Source organism: Tachyglossus aculeatus, chromosome 26 (genome assembly GCF_015852505.1).
Source record: "Tachyglossus aculeatus isolate mTacAcu1 chromosome 26, mTacAcu1.pri, whole genome shotgun sequence".
Lineage (NCBI taxonomy): Eukaryota > Metazoa > Chordata > Mammalia > Monotremata > Tachyglossidae > Tachyglossus > Tachyglossus aculeatus.
The window spans coordinates 14,869,088-14,885,836 of NC_052091.1; the positions used below are offsets into that span (position 1 = coordinate 14,869,088).

Genomic DNA, 16,749 nt, shown 5'->3' on the forward strand with positions numbered 1-16,749 from the left:
AACTGAGGCCCAGAGAAGTGAAGCCCAAGGTTACACAGCAGACCAGCTGAGGAGCTGGGGTTAGAACTCGTGACCTTCAGACTCCCAGGCCAATGCTCTAATCAATCAATCAATCAATCAATCAGTCAATCATATTTATTGAGCACTTACCGTGTGCAGAGCACTGTACTAAGCGCTTGGGAAGTACAAGTTGGCAACACAACTAATCCAATATGCCATGTTGCTTCGCAACTGTTGGATGTGAGGAGGGAGGGCATTCCAGGCCAGAGGCAGAACGTGGGTCATAGGTCGCCGGCGAGGAAGAGGGGATCAAGGTATGGAGAGTAGGTTGCCAGTACGAAGTTTGCGGGCTTGGTTGCAGTAGGAGAGGAGTGAGGTGAAATAGGGTGGGGCAGGGGGATTGAGAGTTTTAAAGCCAATGGTAGGGAATTTCTCTTTGATGCGGAGGTGGGTGGCCAACCGATGGAGATTCTTGAGGAGTGGGGAAACAATAATAATAATAATAATGGTATTTATTAAGCACTTACTATGTGCAAATCACTGTTCTAAGCTCTGGGGAGGTTACAAGGTGATCAGGTTGTCCCACGGGGGGCTCACAGTCTTCATCCCTATTTTACAGATGAGGGAACTGAGGCCCAGAGAAGTGAAGTGACTTGCCCAAAGTCACCCAGCTAACAGTTGGCGGAGCCGGGATTTGAACCCATGACCTCTGACTCCGAAGCCCGGGCTCCTTCCACTGAGCCACGCTGCAAGGACTGAACGGTTTTGTAGGAAAAATGAACCAGGCAGCAGAGTGAAGCAGGGTGGCTCAGTGGAAAGAGCACAGGCTTGGGAGTCAGTGGTCATGGGTTCTGATCCCAGCTTCACCACTTGTCAGCTGTGTGACTTTGGGCAAGTCATTTAACTTCTCTGCGCCTCAGTTACCTACCTGTAAAATGGGGATTAAGACTGTGAGCCCCATGTGGGACAACCTGATCACCTTATATCTACCCCAGTGCTTAGAACAGTGCTTCCCACATAGTAAGCGCTTAACAAATGCCACAGTCATTCACTCATTCATTCATTCAATTGTATTTGAGTGCTTACTGTGTGCAGAGCACTGTACTAAGCGCTTGGGAAGTACAAGTTGGCAACATATAGAGACGGTCCCTACCTAGCAGTGGGCTCACAGGGGGAGGCAGTCTAGAATTATCATTATTATTATTAAGTTTGGACTGAAGTGGGGCGAGACAGGAGGCGGGAAGGTCAGCAGGAAGCTGGTAAGGAGAAGGAGGTCACAGGAGAGGAAACGTATAGCTACTTTATGGAGAATTGAGCCGACCAGGTGGCATCTATGTACTTGATGTATCTGCAAACATCACCCCGCTGTTTACAGTCAAGATTGGGTTCCTTGGAAGAGGCAGGCCAAACCAGGAGAAATTGTTCCCGGGATCCAGGCCAAGAATAACATCCTGGCCAACAGAGAGAGCAGGGGTCAGAGAGTGACCCTCCCTGCCCAGAGGATGTTATAACCTAGGGGATGGAGTTTCAAGAAGTTGGAAGAAATTGATAAACTTAGAAAGAAGCAAGGGAGGAGCCTGAAGATTTCTTAGTGGGACAAGGTGTATCATATAGCGAGCCCTTAACGTTTTGACACCCTATGAGCTTGGGATATCCCGTCATATACCACTCGAATCCCTCTCCTGAATTCCTGTCAGCCCCTTTATTATCCGTCTTATTAGGAAGGGTTTATTCTCAGCCCAGTAGGGATGAAAGAGCTTTAGATTGTTTCAACACCAGCCTGAGTCTGTTTTTCTGGTGTCCCATTCCACCAGGATCTCTGGTGGACCGAAAAAATAATGTTTTGATTAGCCCCGAAGCCTTCATTTCAGAGAGCTGACTGAGGGCTTTCTCTCCCGGCTAGCGTTTCACCTCTTCCCTCTCCGCCTGCTTCCCTTTTTTCCCCCTTTGTAACGTGGCCTCATTCGGATGCTGGCCCCTCACCGGGTGGGGACAACACAGCCTGTCTGCTTACGGGACATTCTGCGTCTCGGACCCAGAGTCCCCTCTGAAACTCGTTGTCCTGCTTTGGGTTTTAGCTGATTCCCAGCCAAAACGAGGGGCTGAAAGCTTTTCCTGAAGGCCTTTATTTCTTGGCTGATTTTATGCCGTTTGCCTAATCGGTTTGGCTAGTTATCCCTTCTCTGTATTCCAGTGATGAGTTTGGGTGAACTATGAGGTTCAGATGTTTCCTCTTCCCCAGGCTTGCACTCCTGCAAAGCTTTCTTGCACCCCTCCTGATTACTGCTCTGCAGTCATTTCCTTTTCTGTTTAAGACTGGGAAGAGAATCAGGTGCGCTCTTCCATGTGGCCCATGAATTGAGTTGGTTTTGAGAGGGTTGGGGTTACTTCGCATCTGTGGAGATTTGCAAGTGAACTCTTACTGTTTTTATAGATGAGGAATTGGGGATGCAACGAAAGCAGGGGCGTGCCTTAAAGGCACTTAGAAGGTTAGGGTTAGAACCCAGAATCTTGCAGCTCCTCATCCATTGCTTACCTCAGGGAGATTGCCTTTTTTAATTTAGCAGTCAGTGAGAAAAGATGAAAAGGCTCAAATTTGGTTTCTTCATCAATTTTTTTCCAAAGTGATGAAACACAGTGTGTGTATGTGTGTGGGGGGGGTGGTAGATAGAGGGGAAATCTGATCTGAAAGTGGGGACGGTCTTTCACAGAGCGGCCTGAACAAGAAATTTGTGTTTGGGGAGGGAAAGGGTGAGGTGAAAGAGGAGAGCATAGGAGCCTCAGAGATAGGAACAATTTATTCAAAGCAGGCATGTTACTTATTGGATGGCAGCCAGTCCCTGGTTCTGAACATGAAAGATTCCCACCCCCCTACACTGGAGATCGGGAGACTTGCTCTGATTGCCCACAGGTTTCCCAGATGCTCTGAAGAGGAGCGAGAGGCCCTGTGAGGTCAGACAGAGCAGAAGGTGATTTGCTGTGTGGGTTGCCACATTCTTGACAATTGTCTGGCTGCTCTATCACACTGCGCCCTCAGTCAGGACCCTTGTTTGCTCTGGCCGCTCCGATTGCCTTTTAGGTCAGTCACCGCCGCCCTCTCCGTCAGGCGGCGTATTATTTCATAGGGTCCACCCAGCGCCTTCTTTTCATTGTTCGTTTACCTGCTTCAGAGCAGTAATCTGTATCGTATGAGGGAATCGTGCCCCCAACCTCAACCCCCTCCCAGCCATCTCTGTGTGGCGTCTGGCTTTGTGGACCCAACTCTAGCTTCCGCCTCATGCGCAGCTCTTGTGCTGTCATTCTTTTTAGTGCCCGTGGTCATCAAATTCCATCTGTGGGCTGCTTTCCCCTATCCCCCGAAGCAGGTTGTGCCTTCAGATCCCTTCTCCATCCTTTCCTTAGTTTGGCAAACCCTGGGGAATTTTGTTTTTTGCTTTCCTCTAACACTCTGTTTCCCTCATTCTCCGTCATACAGGCCACCAAGCAGTTTCTGGAGGAGATTAACAAGTGGACGGTGCAGTACAATGTGTCTCCTCTTTCCTGGAACGTGGCTGTCAAGTTTCTCATGGCCAGGAAGTTTGACGTGCTCCGTGCCATCGAGCTGTTCCATTCGTACCGGGTAAGTAGCTGGGGTTCTCTGTGGCCTGCTCCTAGCATTGGGTGAGCCCATCCCTCAGACATAGCCCCAAAAGGCCACTTAGTTCTGGGGGGCGGCTAGCCAAATGCTCACTAATGGGTATTTTTGGTAGTTCAGCCCAAATGACCACCTGCGTGAGAGGGAGACATTGCGAGGAGTGGCAACCCAATTAATCAACCCCATAGTGCCCGGTCCTATTTATGTACCCCCTTCTACTGGGAGAGAGTTTCACCTAAAATGTCCTGTCATTCATTCCTTGGTTGGGTTGACTGTTTCAGCCTTGGGGACTGAGACAGTCCCCCTCCAAACCCTTGGATGTACAGAAATAGTACATCTCCCAGTTAATGGTGATTAATAATACTAATTGTGATATTCATTAGGCATTCTCTATGTGTCAAGCACTGTACTAAGCGCTGGGGTAGATCCAGGATATCTAGGTGGGACACAGTCCCTGTTCCTCACGGGACTCACAGTCTAAGTGGGGAGGGAAAACAGGTATTTACTTCATCCCCATTTTGCAGTGAAGATACTTAGGCTCAGAGAAGTGAAGTGATTTGCCCAAGGTCACACAGACAAGGGCGGAGCCAGTTTGAGAACCCAAGTCCTCTTACTCCCAGGCCTAGGCTTTTCCCACTGGGCCATGCTGCTTCCCTATGCTGACCCTAAAGAAGCAGTATGGCATAGGGGAAAGAGCACAGGACTGGAAATCAGGAGACCTGGGTTATAGTCCTGGTTCTGCCCTCTGTCTGCTGTGTGACCTTGGGCAAACCACTTACCTATCCTGTGCCCATTTCCTCATCTGTTCTCCCTCCCCTTAGACGGTGAACTCCATGAAAGATGGGGGCTGCATCTAATCTGACTGTTTCGTATCTGCCTCGGTTCTTAGCACAGTGCTTGGAAAATAGTAGGCACTGAACAAATATCATTCTTAGTATTATTATCATGTGCTGTGAAACAAGATAGTTTTGGCCCTGGAAAAAGCTACTCTGCCAGTCTGGTTCCGTGATTGGAGTGCATCAGTGTCTACCATAGCTCTTGTCTGTATCGTTGGGGCACCCTGGCCTTGCCTCTGGGATGCTGGGAAATCCAACACCAACCCAAGGCAGAATTAGCCCAAACGCTCACAAATATTTCCTTTTCCAGCAGTGCCTTCTTAAGTGACAAGAAAGATTGTCCAAGGACAACTCCCATCAATGTAACATCACTTGGCCTTACCAGGACCATTTCATTCATTCATTCAATCGTATTTGAGGGCTTACTGTGTGCAGAGCACTGTACTAAGCGCTTGGGAGAGAACAACGTAGCCATTAACAGACACATTCCCTGCCCACAATGAGCTTACATTGAGAACAAGACTGTAGCTGAAATAGCATGCACAGTCTGGCCCTTTGGGGCCCAAAAGACTTCCAGATGAGACTCCAAGAGGCTTTTGCATCTCGGGGAATTTTCCTAATAAATATTTAGGGTTGGCTTCAGGATAGAGAGTGCTGATTTACAGTACTTAAGGCTGCCGTACAGTTTAGCCCATTGCCCAACATTGGAGGTCAAGGTAAATAGCCTGTTGCGGGAAGGGGGAGAGGGGGGTAGGATATGTGTGTGTGTCTGTGCGCGCACGTGCGCTGGACTCCTAATCACCTCTGATTTCACACTCTCAGGGGTTTCTGCTCCCTTCCCAGTGTCTGTGATCAGCGTCGTAGAGGTGAGAGAGTCAATGTTCATTTTTAGGGTTCAGGTTGATTTGGAGAGATAACCGCCCCCCATCTCTCCATTCTCCCCCTTCCCCCCAGCCCCAGCACAATGAATGGGTAAGTTATCTCGGGCGGGTTTCCCAAGTCTGTATGAGCAAGGCAGTACATCATTATTGAATGACCCAGCGAGGAGAGCATGGCTGAATTCCCCAAGTCAGTTTGACCACCCGCTTCCAATTCTCCATTTCTAGGAAACGCGACTGAGAGAGGGAATCGTGAAGCTGAGACCTAATGAAGACCCTCTGCGCTCCGAGCTGCTCAGTGGGAAGTTCACCATCTTGGTGAGTGCCGTCACCTCTGCCTGCTGTCCCTGGCCTGTAAACAGCGGCGGGAACCAGTAGAAGGCAGCTGGGGGGTTGGATGCCGGTTCCAGTTTCTGTTTGTAACCGAAAGAAAATGTTGTGAATCAAGTGTATACTGGACTTGGAGAGGGAAATGGGGTGGTGGGGGTGGTTTGGAGGGGTGATCAGGTTGGAGCCGGGAAAATGAGACTAGCCTGAATCTCCTTAGACTGCTACCTAATCATTCGATCGGTCGTATTTATTGAGTGCTTTACTGGCCTAGTGGAAAGAGCACAAGCCTGGGAGTCAGAGGTCCTGGGTTTTAATTACGGCCCTACCACTTGTCCGCTGTGTGACCTTGGGCAAGTCACTTAACTTTCCTGTGCCTCAGTTCCTTTATCTGCAAGATGGGGACTTAACATCTGCCTTCCCTTCTACTTAGTCTGTGAGCTCCATGTGGGAATTGATTATCTTATATCTACCTCAGGTCTTAGTATAGTGCCTGGAATATCAGAGTTTAACCAATAACAGTTATTATTTTTATTATTATTATTACTGTGTACAGAACATTGTAATAATAATTCTTGTGGTATTTGTTAAGTGCTTATTGTGTGACAGGCACTGTACTAAGCGCTGAGGTAGATAAAAGCAAATCGGGTTGAACACAATCCCTGTCCCTTGTGGGACTCACAGTCTCAATCCCCTTTTTGCAGATGAGGAAACTGAGGCACAGAGAAGTAAGGTGACTTGCCTAAAGTCACACAGCAGACAAGTGATGGAGCTGGGATTTGAACCAATAAACTTCTGATTCCCAGGCCCGGCTCTATCCACTACACCATGCTAAGAGCTTAGGGAGAGTACAGTGTAACAGAATTGGTAGACCTGTTCCCTGCCCACAAGGATCTTGCAGTCTACTCCATCTTCTTTGTAACCCAAATGCCTTCCATTAGCCACCTTTACTAATCAATGCAGCCACAATAGAGGCAATTGTGAGGCAGCGCACATTAACCCTGCCCATCTGAGCATCTCACCCCTAGGATTTCTCTCAATTTAGGGAAGGAGAGCAAAAACTGAGAATCCCATTCTAGTCCTGCTGGGAGCTCCCATCAAGTTGCTCATCTCCTTCTCATTGTCCTTGGGGAAAGTGCTAGACAAGCTGTCCTGGTCAGTTTAGTAGCCAAATCAATCAATGGTGTTTATTGAGCACTTATCATGTCCAGAGCACTGGACTAAACACTGAGGAGGGTACAACACAACAGAGTCGGTGGACACATTCCCTGCCCCAAATGAGCTTACAGCCTAGGGCTGTAAGCAACAGAACCGCCGGGTTATACAGAACGGCGCAGTGTTGTTCCTGGATCTAGATGTTGAAGGAGAGGGAAGCTGTATTTCCCATCAGCCGGAGAACCTGTAGGTAGCCTGTTGTTCCAAGGGTGTACCACCACCTTTCTCAGACTTTCATCTGCAGGAGGGGTGTCTCCGCCTCCCTCCTTTGCCCCTTCCCGGAGAGAGTGCATCGCTTGCAGGGCAATTCCACAACGAGACTTGCTCCAGTGCCTCCGTCCCACACTGTTTGGAAAATGGAATGGGCGGGGAAGCAACTCGGCCAGGCCTAGCCTTCTCTTTTCCCGATGGGAGTCTGGGATGCTTTGAATCACCGCTCTCCTTCCATCACCCAACAATCAATCAATTAGTCGACCAGTGGTATTTACTGAGTGCTTGCTCTGTGCAGAGAACTGGGAAGAGGACAATTCCACAGAACCAGTAGATGCGCTCCCTTGTCCACAAGGAACTTACAGTCTACAGTCATGTCTACGCTCCCTCTCGAGGAGCTCCTGGAGACTTGTGCTCCTCCAAGACAATCTCCAGACCAAAGAGGCGGAGCATCGTTGGCCTAGGTTGCCAAAGGGGTTTTTCCCTTTGGAGTTTTCTTGGTGCTCCGATTGGGTTGTGATGTGCATCTTCCCTTTCCCCTCTAGAATGTGCGGGATCCTTCCGGAGCCTCCATCGCGCTCTTCACTGCCAGGTTGCACCATCCCAACAAGAGCATCCAACACGTGGTGCTCCAGGCCCTGTTCTACATACTGGACCGAGCAGTAGAGAGGTGAGCAGGGGGCCCTTTCTCACCCAGACACTGCGCACTGTTTGCTCCCTGGCAAGGCCATGAGGGCCCCGAATTTGGGATCGTTCCCGTTTTAGGATAGCAGTTCCGGGTGCCTTTCACAGTTAATCAGGTGACCATTGTTTCTCTGTGGAAAGTGGGCTACAAGTCCTGCCTTTATTTATTACTTGTCATTGCTGGGGGCAACTTTGCAGAATAAACATTCTGCTCCCTGCATGCAACCGACCAGTAGGATGTAGAACCGATTTGTTTTTCTTCCTTTCCCTGGGTCTGATTTTTGGTTGTGGTTGCTGGAAGATGCATACATGAAGGTGAAATTAGCAGGACTCATCTGCTGTGGTGTTTGTCGCTCAGCATTGCCCATTCAGGATTGTTTTAATGGCGCTATAAAAGCCATTATAAAACTCTGTCTAGAAATGAGACCCGAAAGGGCTAGGAACCAATGGGAGGTTTTGGGCCGGGCCAGGGTTGTGACCCTGTTCCCCTCTCTCAGGAAGGACTTGGGGATCGCCAGAGATGCTTCTTTTTAGTCCTTTCCTCCTTTCTTGGTTTTTAATCATTTGTTTCACGGATGATTTTTACTTTCTGAGAAGGAAGCTAAAGGGGTAGAAATGAGAATCACTGCCTTCCCTAGGCTGAGGCCTGGCACTGCCCAGCTCATCCTGCCCATGGATGGTTTTCAGGCTGGCTGTCCCCACGGCTCGTGACGGACATGCCTAACTCCTTGAAGTGAAAGGCTCGACTCCCAGCCGGTTTCCTTCTTTGGCAGCCGAACTTCAGAGCCCTTTGGAGTCCCTGGCCAGGGGATCCACTGTGGAACTGCTCCAAGATCTCCCATACTATAGTGTCACCCTAGACCTCAGCATTTTTCACATTGAAGAGGAAAGTTGGTTTGTGGCTGCTAACACTGGATCCCCTCTTCCGTAGAGAGTAGCAGTGTTTGGTCAGACTCGATAAACTAATTGGATTCCTCCAGGAATAGAAAGGGAAAAATCTTGTTGGCTTTGTCTGTGTTTCCCCGCTCCCCGTTACACCATCCTGGTGGTTTAACAAGGCAGGATGGGAACGAGATCTCAGGATAAGGTAACGCGGCCCTCCTGCCCAGTGTGTAAGATGCTAAGATCCTTCTCTGAGGGCCACAGTGGAGCAAGGCAGGATGGCAACGGGGCCCTGGAAACCAAGGGATATCCGGCGAATGGATATTCAGCCTGTGTGGCTTTGAGCACAGCCACACAGCTCAAACTGCTCTTACCCATGCCTACCTTCTGTACTGAGCCTGGGGTCCCAGTTTCTTGCTACTAGCAATTGCACTGGAGGGGGAAATTTTACTGCCTGGAATATGGAATACAATGGACTCGACACATAGACTGATAGTCCTCAGAGCTAGTTAAGGCGCCCTTAGGACTGGGGTCAAACTTCAAAGGTTCCTTAACCTTTCTGAACCTCTGATTCCCCAAAGTGGTTTAAACCACACTGAAATTTCACTTTTCTTGTAACATGTCACCGTCGGGTTAGGATTAAGCCAGTGGGAATATCCAGATCACGAACCAGAGTGGAGTTATTTATTGTGTAGGGCTTTTTTGTTTTGTTTTTGTGAGTGTGGATGTGTTTTGCCCCGCCATGAATTAAATTGAAGGGAAGGAAGGGAAGTCATAAGTAGGTACAACTAGAAGGTATCAGGCCTTCATTCTTAAGTGTGCGCTCTGTATCCAACCATTTTTCCAATGAAAGCTTGCTTTGAAAGGAACATTCAAGAACCCGAAAGCTTTCACTCGGCGGCATTTGTTCAGATGACTTAGGATTCAGAGACTGTTTAGAATTCTGGATTTGATTGGGCAGCAAGAAAAACTTGGCTCTCCCGGGAATGTTTGAGCAGCCTGGGGAGTTTTTGCAGTGCAGATACAGAGGGGAGTTAGGGACAGTGACAGGCAGTCAACCCCACCGCACTTCATTTCTTACCCAGGCGTCTTCCCTTTCCCAAACCGTCCAACAGAAATGATGACACGACGGCCTTCGCCTTTTTAATCCACTCTTTAACAAACTCTCTCGAGGCCTTTGTGGGTTCGCATCTCCCTTTGCCCACCCCAGCAAATTATAAGGAGAAAACCACACCTTCAGGAGGAGACCACAGGCCTCCAGAGTAAGGAGGTCTGCCAGGACTCCCCAATTCCACTCACCATGCACACAAGATCTCTAGGGGTACCCAGATATATCCCTTTTGTGACAAGTTCCTGGAGTCGTGAACATATTTTTCAGTAGGGTTTAGGAGCCAGGGTTAAATTTGGTACAGCAGAGAGATAAATCTCCCTTGGAGCCCAAGAACAAATCCCTTAGTGATGTGCCTGTTTAAGGAGATCCGAGAGTGCTTGTTTTCTTTTGATGCCAGAAAGTGTTTCCACTTGCTCTTGGTCAGTTCCGCTGATATCAATAATGTTTCCTTTTTTATAGCTATGAAACACAGAGAAATGGGCTGGTGTTTATCTATGACATGGGGGGTTCCCATTATACCAACTTTGAGCTGGACCTTAGCAAGAAAATCCTCAACCTGCTAAAGGTAAGGAACTGGGGAGAAAGGAAGACTCCTATTATATACTCTAGCAAAATCGGATCCATTTGTTTTGCAGCAGATGTTGTGATGATTCAGAATGCCGATGGCTACTCCTGCTGCTGAATGTTCAGCACTGAGGCTTCCGCAAAAGCGGAAAGATAACATCGGGGTCTCCCTCTAATAAGAAGAAATGGGCTTAAATAAGCTTAAGTCACTTAACTTCTCTGTGCCTCAGTTCCCTCATCTGTAAAATGGAATTAAGACTGTTAGCCTTAGGGGGGACGGGGATTGTATCCAACTTGGTTATAATTAAGACTGTTAGCCTTATGGGGGACAGGGATTGTGTCCAACTTGGTTATCTTATATCTACCCCAGCGCTTAGTACAGTGCCTGGCACATAGTAAGTGCTTAACAAATACCGTTAAAAAAAAAAACAAACCCAGCCGCATGGCCTAATGGAAAGCGCATGGATATGGGAAGTCAAAGGAGCTGGGTTCTAATCCCTAATGTAATCTAATCCTTCTAGACTGTGAGCCCGTTGTTGGGTAGGGACCGTCTCTATATGTTGCCAACTTGTACTTCCCAAGTGCTTAGTACAGTGCTCTGCACACAGTAAGCGCTCAATAAATGCGATTGAATGAATGAATAATCCCAGCTCCTCCACTTGTCTGCTGTATGGCCTTGGGCCTTACTTAAATTCTCCGTGCTTCAGTTACCTCATCTGTAAAATGGGAATTGAGACTGCACCTAACCTGATTACTTTGTGTGAGTAAACCTCAGCATTTAGTACAGTGCCTGCCTCCTAGTAAGAGCTTAACAAACACCATAAAAGCCAGAGTTCGTGAACCTCTTCGACTCACACAATTAGACAACTCCAGGAGACTGGGTTATTTCTTTTGGGATTTTTTGCCATGCCATAATCGGAGGGCACATACGTGGCCCCCACCCTAATACCCCATTTAGCACATCCCTTTAATAAATCCGTTGATGGTATTTATTGAGCGCTTGCTGTTTGCGGGGCACTGTACTAACCACTTGGGAGAGAACAGTGCAGCAGAGCTGGTTTGCACTTTCTCTGCTCACAGCAAGCTTACAGGCTACTGGATGATGCTGCATCCCCACCCAATGGCATTTCTGTCCTAATAATAATAACAATAATAATGCTTTGCACATAGTAAGTGCTTAATAAATGCCATTATTATTATTATTATTATTTACTATTCATTCATTTTTTTCACTCAATCATATTTATTGAGTGCTTACTATGTGCAGAGCACTGTACTGGGCACTTGGGAGAGTACAGTACAACAATAAACAGACATATTACCTGCCCCCAAAGAGCTTGGGGGCAGTCTGGGCGTGGGAGGTAGACATTAATATAAATAAATTACAGATATGTACATAAGTGCTGCGGGGCTGGGATGCGGGGAGGAACAAAGGGAGCAAGTCACGGCTTCGCCGAAGGGAGTGGGAGAAGAGGAAAGGGGGGCTTTTTAATCAGGGAAGGCCTCCTGGAGGAAATGTGCCCTCAAAAAGGCTTTGAAGGGGAGGGCGAGTAATTGCCTATCAGATTTGAGGAGGGAGGGCATTCCAGTAAGCGCTCAGTAAATATGATTGAATGAATGAATGGAGGCACAGTGAGAAGGTTAGCATTAGATGTGCCAAACACTGTACTAAATGGTAGGTAAATACAAGATAATTAGATCAGATACGGACCCATGGTCACATGATGCTCATGGTCTAAGCAGAAGGGGGCATGATTGAATCCCCATTTTACAACTGAGGAAAATGAGGCACAGAAAATCAATCAGTGGCATTTATTGAGAGCTTACTGCACGCAGAGCACCGTACTAAGCGCTTAGGAGAGTACAGTACAGTAGAGTCAATAGACACATTCCCTGCCCACAACCAATTTACTGTCTAGAGGGAGAGAAAGACAATACAAATTTTATAGCTATACAAAATTTATAGATATGTACCTAAGTCTTTTGGAGATGAGGGTGAGGCGACTATTAAATGCCCAAAGATCACGTATCTAAATGCATAGATGGGCAGTGCCCAGAGAAGTGAAGTGACTTGCCCAAGATCACACAGCAGACAGGTGACGGTGCCGAGATTCAAACCCACGTCCTCTGACTCCCATGCCTGTGCTCTTTCCACTAGGCCCCACTGCTTCTCAAGAAGTGAGAAGTGAGGTCAGTTACCTCATCTGTAAAATGGGGATTAAGACTGTGAGCCCCACGTGGGACAACCCGATCACCTTGTAATCTCCCCAGCGCTTAGAACAGTGCTTTGCACATAGTAAGCGCTTAATAAATGCCATTATTAAATTAAATTAAATAAGTGGAGTCGATCTCTTGTGAATGGAACTCTGTCTTTATGTCTTTTTGTAGATAACTTATCCCAGTTTCTTAAATATCTGTCTTCCCCCACTTGGATTGTGAACCTACTGTGGAATCATTCATTCATTCATTCAATCGCATTTATTGAGCGCTTACTCTGTGCAGAGCACTGTACTAAGCGCTTGGGAAGTACAAGTCAGCAACATATAGAGACGGTCCCTACCCAACAGCGGGCTCACAGTCTAGAAGGGGGAGACAGACAACAAAACAAAACATATTAACAAAATCAAATAAATAGAATAGTAAATACGTACAAGTAAAATCGTGCCTGGAGTATATTTCTGTCTACCCCAGTGCTCAGTAAATAGTAAACGCTTAATAAATACCATAATCAGTCAGCAGAGAATTCCCTTCTGGTCCCTTTTGAGTCTAGAAGTGAATTTGAAGGAGAGGAGGGGAAAACAGAAATGATTATGGGGGAGGGAAGTTGTTTAGAAGGAAAGAAATGAACTCTGGAGAGGTAAAAGAGCAGCTAAGAAGTCTTGACAAGGAAGAGCCGTTGAAAACTACTTGAGTGGAGTAAAATCCCCTTTCTTGGAAGGAGGAGGAGTCGCGTACAAAGCCCGAGACTCTAAACTGAATGACTTCCTAGCCCTTTCTTACCACGTTCATTCTGTTCCGAATGGCCCTTTGCATACTAGAGAAATAGCTTGGGCTAGTGGATAGAGCTTGGACTTGGGAGTCAAAAGGTCATGGGTTTTAATCCTGACTCCAGCACTTGTCCGCTCTGTGACTTTGGGCAAGTCACTTTCACTTCTCTGGGCCTCAGTTCCCTTACCTGTAAAATGGGGATTGAGACTGTGAGCCCCATGAAGGACAGGGGCTGTGTCCAACTCGATTTGCTTGCATCCACCTCAGTGCTGAGTACACTGCCTGGCATATAATAAGGGCTTAACAAATACCAGCATTATTATTATTATTATATATCAGTCAATCAGTGGTATTTGTTGAGCACCTGCAGTGTGCAGAGCGCTGTCCTGAGTGCTTGGGAAAGGACAGTATAAAAGCGTTGGTAGTAATTATAATGGCATTTATTAAGCGCTTACTACGTGCAAAGCACTGTTCTAAGCGCTGGGGAGGTTACAAGGAGATGAGGTTGTCCCACGGGGGGCTCACAGTCCTAATCCCCATTTTACAGAGGAGGGAACTGAGGCCCAGAAAAATTGTGATGTGCTTAATCCCCATTTCACAGATGAGGGAACTGAGGCACAGAGAAGTTAATTGACTTGCCCAAAGTCACACAGCTTAATGGTGCTCAGGGGCCCCATTTGAGGCAGACCTTTTAGAATGCAGCCTGAGTTTACCCGGGGGCTTGGAAACAGGCCACGGCTGCCCCTCAGGTGTGAGAAAAGAGGAATTTGACTGGTTTATCCTTGGTGGATCCATTTACACCATGCTACTTCTAGCAGATCTGTGACTTTCCTTCATCCTCCCCCTCTTCTAGTAACCTGGGAACCTCCCTGGAGGGGAGATGCTAGAACCAAGTCTGCCTTGGCCTGTGAGAGAGATTTAGACCGGCTCTGAGAGGGCTGCTCAGCTCCCAGCTTCTCTGCCCTTGCTGCTCCTCTTTGTTCTGTGTGACCTTGGGCAAGTCACTTAACTTCTCTGGGCCTCAGTTACCTCGTCTGTAAAGTGGGCGTGAAGACTGAGCCCCACGTGGGACAACTTGATTACCTTGTATCTGCCCCAGTGCTTAGAACTGTGCTTGGCACATAGTAAACGCTTAACGTGGCAATGCAGGGATTTGAACCCATGACCCCTGACTCCAAAGCCCGTGCTCTTTCCACTGAGCCGCGCTGGTAGACACAGTTCCTGCTCTCTAGGACAGACAGACAGGTTGGGATCCGTACACATCTGGATCCCAACCCCCAGCAAAAAAGCACTGGACTCCTGTCAAGAAGATAAGACCTGTCAACAGTCGCCCATTGAAACTAAGGACTTGATAGCAGCTTGCCCATTCACTCCCAACAGGGGCCTTAATCATTTGTGGGCCCCTCCCCTAACTGGGAGCTACTGAGTCACTGACACCTCCTACGGGGTTGTATAGATCAGCACCCCAAGTGCCCTCGGGCCTTTCCCTCTGATGATGACAATAATAATAATAGTATTTGTGAAGTGCTGATTATGTGTCAAGCACTGTTCTAAGGGTAGATAATGATAACAATAATAACGGCATTTATTAAGGACTTACTATGTGCAAATCACTGTTCTAAGCGCTGGGGAGGTTACGAGGTGATCAGGTTGTCCCACGTGGGGCTCACAGTCATAACCCCCATTTTACAGATGAGGTAACTGAGGCACAGAGAAGTTAAGTGACTTGCCCAAAGTCACACAGCTGACAATTGGCAGAGCTGGGATTTGAACCCACGACCTCTGACTCCAAAGCCCGGGCTTTTTCCACTGAGCCACGCTGCTTCTCTATCCGTGTGGATGTCCCCGACAATCTTCCCACTGTCCACCTCCTCTCAATCCTCTGCTCTAGTGACCTCCTGCTTCACCCCAACTCACACACTTAACAGTTTGATCACACTTGATCTTAAAATCTCTAGTCACGGTACAGTCTCTACTCTCACCAATTCTGAAATTCCAAAGCAGCGTGGCTCAGTGGAAAGAGCCCGGGCTCTGGAGTCAGAGGTCATGGGTTCAAATCCCAGCTCCGCCAGTTGTCAGCTGGGTGACTTTGGGCAAGTCACTTCACTTCTCTGGGCCTCAGTTACCTCATCTGTAAAATGGGGATTAAGACTGTGAGCCCCCGTGGGACAACCTGAGCACCTTGTAACCTCCCCAGCGCTTAGAACAGTGCTTTGCACATAGTAAGTGCTTAATAAATGCCATCTTTAGTATTATTATTTCCCATACACCTCCCCACCCCTGCCAAATCTGTGCTGTTCCCTCACAGAGACCTCCATTCTTTTGACCCCCTGGAGTATTCTATAGCCATTTTACCCCATTTGAGCTCCATATCCAAACTACCTTCTCTTGACATGCAAATCGACCCTCTCCACTGAACTCAACTCCTTTGCAACCTTGTTCCTCTGCCAATCTAGTGCCACTAACCCGCCACCCTGGCTCACCTCCACAGTCCGCTTCCTCCACTCCTGCGCCTGAGCTGCAGAGCGCTGTTGGCGGGAATCCAGACAGCTTTCTGACCTTGTCCATCTTAAATTCATTCTTATCTGCTTCATTTCGGCCCTCTCCTCTGCCTGGCAACAGTTCTTCTCCGTTGTAATTCACTCCCACCCTTCTGCCCCCGCTAGCTGTTTCAGACATTTAACTCCCTCCTCAAACCTCCTGTGCCCCTGTCCCCACCATCTCTTTCCCCTAATGGCCTGGTCACCTAACTCTGTCTACTTGCTTTGTTTTGTTTTCTTTCTCCCCCTTCTAGACTGTGAGCCCTTTGTTCGGTAGGAACCATCTCTATATGTTGCCGATTTGTACTTCCCAAGCGCTTAGTACAGTGCTCTAGCACTCAGTAAATACGATTGACTGAGTGAACAAAATTGAAACCTTCAGGTACGATCTCCTTAAAATCTCCTCTGCACTTCTCCAATCCCCCTTCCTCCTCCAGCCTTTTTAATTCTCCCTCTATTCCCTGCAGTAACTCAAGAAGATATCTCTCGCTTCCTCTCTAGATCTACCCGCCTCCACCACTCTTTCTGACCCCGTACCTTTTCAAAGCACTCGCCCTTCCCTTCTTCCCTTCTTAACTGCCATCTTCAAGTGTTCACTTTCCAGTGACTTCTTTCTCACTGCTTGCAAACAAGCTTACGTATCCCCATCCTAAAAAAAAAAAAATCCCTTGATCCCACAGCTCCAAGTTATTGGAGCTCCCTCCTACCATTCTTCTCCAAACTTCTTGAGAGTTGTTTTCACCCACTGTCTCCACTTCTCCTTCTACTCGCTCCTTGATTCCCAGCAGTCTGGATTCTGCCCCCTTTAGCCATCTCTGAGGTAACCAATGACCCTCTTCTTGCCAAATCCGACGGCCTCTACTCTCCTATTCCTCCTAGG

The 16,749-nt window shown here is 47.9% G+C and overlaps 1 protein-coding gene across 1 annotated transcript in view; it reads left to right on the forward strand.

The window, feature by feature from the left end:
* The window catches only part of PTPN9 (protein tyrosine phosphatase non-receptor type 9), a 61,455-nt gene that overhangs the window by 21,112 nt on the left and 23,594 nt on the right, over positions 1 to 16,749 (forward strand). Inside the window, exons 2-5 of the mRNA XM_038767534.1 lie at positions 3,476 to 3,619; positions 5,577 to 5,666; positions 7,646 to 7,770; positions 10,237 to 10,342. Coding sequence (XP_038623462.1) covers positions 3,476 to 3,619; positions 5,577 to 5,666; positions 7,646 to 7,770; positions 10,237 to 10,342 — 465 coding nt within the window. The remainder of the gene's footprint in view (positions 1 to 3,475; positions 3,620 to 5,576; positions 5,667 to 7,645; positions 7,771 to 10,236; positions 10,343 to 16,749) is intronic.